A 3,539-nucleotide genomic window follows, 5' to 3' on the forward strand; every position below is an offset into this window, starting at 1 on the left:
AAAGATGGGAATAATCAAATGATTTTTAATATCCAAAAGAACAATAAAAATAATTTTTTAATTTAATTTCAATATCTAAAAAATTCATACACCAAAATCATTTAAAAGCATTAATCATTTCACCGTATATAACTAAAGAATATAATATATTTAAGTAATATTTCTAAGTACTCAATATTACAAATAAAACTACAATCTTATTCTAGTTTGCCTTCACAATCTTGTACACATTACTAGTTTGCCATCACACCAATTAAAGTACACCCCATGGCAGAACTAATAACATTGTACTAGTAAGATCTTCTTTCTTAGCTCCCATTGCTTCAGCTACTATTGCACACTGGGCAGCAACCAAAATAGAAGCATAAGCTATTGTTGCATCTCTATCTTCATTGATTCCTCCTTTTTCGAATTTTCAGAAGCAATAGCAGAAAGTGTTGCTGCAACACTTGTAATTGACATTGCTGCATGCACCTCTGCTCTGTACAATCTCTGTTCTTCTTTCCTCTTCATCTTTCTTTCCTTAAACCATTTCTTTATTGACATGCTTTTTATTGGTATTATCTGTCTTCAACCATTATTTGGACTGCAACATAATTAATTTTTTTTAATACGATTGAAACTGTAATGTAATCGCAGTTGAGGTTATATAGATCACATTTGACTGCGATTCTCTACAATATTAAAAATTGGTATGCGACTGCAACTGTAATTCAATTCAGGGTGTATAGCTTACCCATTTTTTTCTTAAACTTCTAACTGCACAACTATAATTCAATTGTAATATTAAAGATTACTTACCCATTCTTTCCTTAAACTGCTATTGTAATTCAATTCAGGGTGCATTGCTTGTTGCATCCATATCCATGACTGAAAAAACAGAAGATAAAAAGAATTATTTTGTTCTCAAAAGGTCTTGTTTAACTATTTAACAGAATTATTAGATGATTTTATTGTGTAAATTCCTTATTTCCTTAATATCATTAGACTTCAATGGAGGTATAGACATGAAATGGTGCTACTAGGCTCTAATTGCTTCATAGGGTTATCAAATAGAACAAGTGATCCAAGGTGACCCAGGCTTCAAATATTGAATAATAATTATAAAATCAAAATAAAGTCAGTAGCAATCCATTGAAACCAAAGCAAATGTTTAGAAAACAAAATGCAAAATTTAAGTAGAAATTCAGAAGAAAATTAAGAAACTACCTGAAAGTGTGCTTAGGAAATACCAACTGAGATCTTTGTTAATGTTGGTGATGAAAATTCATTTGAAAGACATGAAAACCCAAGAGGAAATCCAGGGCCTAGTTTTGCAACTGATTTTGAAGAAAATGATGTGAATTCTGATGATTTGGATACTCCACCAGGAAGTGAAGTTGATGAAGAGAATGTTAGGAAATTTCCTAAATTTAACCAACCTGAAAATGGTGATGAAGTAAGGTTTGAGTTGGGCCTAAGTTCAATACAAAAGAGCAGGTTAAGAATGCTGTTAAAGATTTTGCAATGGAGACTAAGAAAAACTTGTATTTCAAAAAGAATGATGGAAAGAGAATTATTGTTAGGTGTGAGCCAGAATGTCCATTTTACATGAGGATCAGTAAGAGGACTTCAAATGAATATTGGCAATTAGTGAGTTTCACAGAGGATCATACATGTAATAGGAGGGCAAAAAATAAACAAGCTAAGACTGAATGGCTTGCCAAGAAATTCGTTCCTATGTTGAGACATACACCTGAAATGAAACCCAATGGATTGATTGTTGAGGCGCTTGATAAATGGGGTGTGAAGTTGTCTAAATACCAAGCATATAGAGCCAAAGTAAGAGCCATAGAAATGATTCAAGGTGCTCAAAGGGAGCAATATGCACATTTGAGAGAATATGCTGATGAACTTAGGAGATCAAATCCAAACTCTACGGTTATTATTAAGTGTGGTATGTCTGACATTGGACCAGTATTTGAGAGAATATATGTATGTTTGGAGGCTTGTAAGGCTGCATTTGCTAATACATGCAGGCCTTTAATTGGGTTGGATGCTTGTTTCTTGAAGGGAGAATATGGCGGTCAATTAATAGCCGCAGTAGGTAAAGATGGGAATAATCAAATGATTCCCATTGCATATGCAGTTGTTGAAGCAGAAACAAAAGACTCATGGCAATGGTTTCTGGATCTTTTACTGGAGGACCTCAACAATGTTCAGCAAAAGCAATATGCATTCATTTCAGATCAACAAAAGGTATGTGTGCTGAAGTCTATGCTGAATAATCTGTTTTTAAGCAATTTGTTTTTAATGAATTTGTTTGTAAATAATATGTTTCAGGGATTGGTACCGGCCATTGCCAACATTGGGGCCCATGTGGAACACCGATTATGTGTTAAACACTTGTATGGGAATTGGAAAAAAAAAAGTATCCTGGAGGACATATGAAAGAGCTTCTTTGGTTGGCAGCAAGAGCTACTGTGGTCCAGGATTGGGAGAAAGCAATGCAAAAAATTAAGGCAATCAATGAAGATGCATGGAAAGACATGATGCAACTTCCACCATCTATGTGGACTAGGTCAGCATTTCGCACTGATACACAATGTGACCTTCAAGTAAACAACATGTGTGAGGCTTTCAACATGGCTGTATTGGAGTATAGAGATAAGCCTATCATAACATTACTTGAAGGTTTGAAACATTACATTACAGTAAGGATTGTGAAACAAAAAGAACTCATGCTACGATATAGAGGCAATATATGTCCTAGGATTCAACAAATATTGGAAAAGGCAAAAAGAGCAGTTGGGGGTTGGTTCCCAACTTGGCATGGAGATAATGATTTTAACTTGTTTAGTGTCACAAATGGTGTAGATACTTATACGGTAAATCTACACACAAAAACTTGTGCTTGTCGTAAGTGGGATTTGACCGGTATTCCGTGTTGCCATGCTCTTGTTTGCATATGGCATAACAAAGCTGATCCAGAATCGTACGTTTCACCTTATTATAGGTATAAAACTTGATTTTAACTGCATTATTGGTATTCTGCATTATTGATGTTCAGTTCTAGTTCTGTTCAATTTTGTTCTGGTTCTGGTTTTATTCTTGTGCTTGTTCTGGTTCTGGTTTTATTCTTGTGCTTGTTCTGGTTTTATTCTGCTAGTTCAATTATGGTTCTAGTTTAAATTGTTCTAGTTGTGCTTGGTATTTTGCATTGTTGATGTTCTGGTTCTGCATTATTGATGTTCTGGTTCTGCATTATTGATGTTTTGGTTCTGCTTGTTCTAGTTCAGTTTAGAGTTCTGATTCAGTTTAGAGTTCTTGTTCTGGTTCTGCTTGTTTAGAGTTCTGGTTCTTGTTCTAGTTCAGCTTAGAGTTCTTGTTCTGGTTCTGCTTGTTTAGAGTTCTTGTTCTGGTTCTAGTTCAGCTTAGAGTTCTTGTTCTGGTTCTGCTTGTTTAGAGTTCTTGTTCTGGTTCTAGTTCAGCTTAGAGTTCTTGTTCTGGTTCTGCTTGTTTAGAGTTCTGGTTCTTGTTCTAGTTCAGTTTAGAGTTCT

At 34.6% G+C, this 3,539-nt stretch overlaps 1 protein-coding gene and 1 long non-coding RNA gene across 2 annotated transcripts in view; one reads left to right on the plus strand and one right to left on the minus strand.

Moving 5' to 3' along the window:
* Window positions 1-97: 97 nt before the first annotated feature.
* On the minus strand, window positions 98-1,203 carry LOC101494937 (uncharacterized). The gene is made up of 2 exons (XR_189321.4): window positions 802-1,203; window positions 98-586 (listed from the first exon to the last, which is right to left on the minus strand). It is a non-coding gene; the product is annotated as an uncharacterized lncRNA (long non-coding RNA).
* A 303-nt stretch (window positions 1,204-1,506) lies between these two features.
* The window catches only part of LOC101499422 (uncharacterized), a 3,174-nt gene continuing 1,141 nt past the window's right edge, over window positions 1,507-3,539 (plus strand). The window contains exons 1-3 of the mRNA XM_027336464.2: window positions 1,507-2,238; window positions 2,323-2,410; window positions 2,452-2,995. Of these exons, the coding sequence (XP_027192265.1) occupies window positions 1,507-2,238; window positions 2,323-2,410; window positions 2,452-2,995 (1,364 nt within the window). The remainder of the gene's footprint in view (window positions 2,239-2,322; window positions 2,411-2,451; window positions 2,996-3,539) is intronic.

Source organism: Cicer arietinum, chromosome 1 (assembly GCF_000331145.2).
Source record: "Cicer arietinum cultivar CDC Frontier isolate Library 1 chromosome 1, Cicar.CDCFrontier_v2.0, whole genome shotgun sequence".
Taxonomy (NCBI): domain Eukaryota; kingdom Viridiplantae; phylum Streptophyta; class Magnoliopsida; order Fabales; family Fabaceae; genus Cicer; species Cicer arietinum.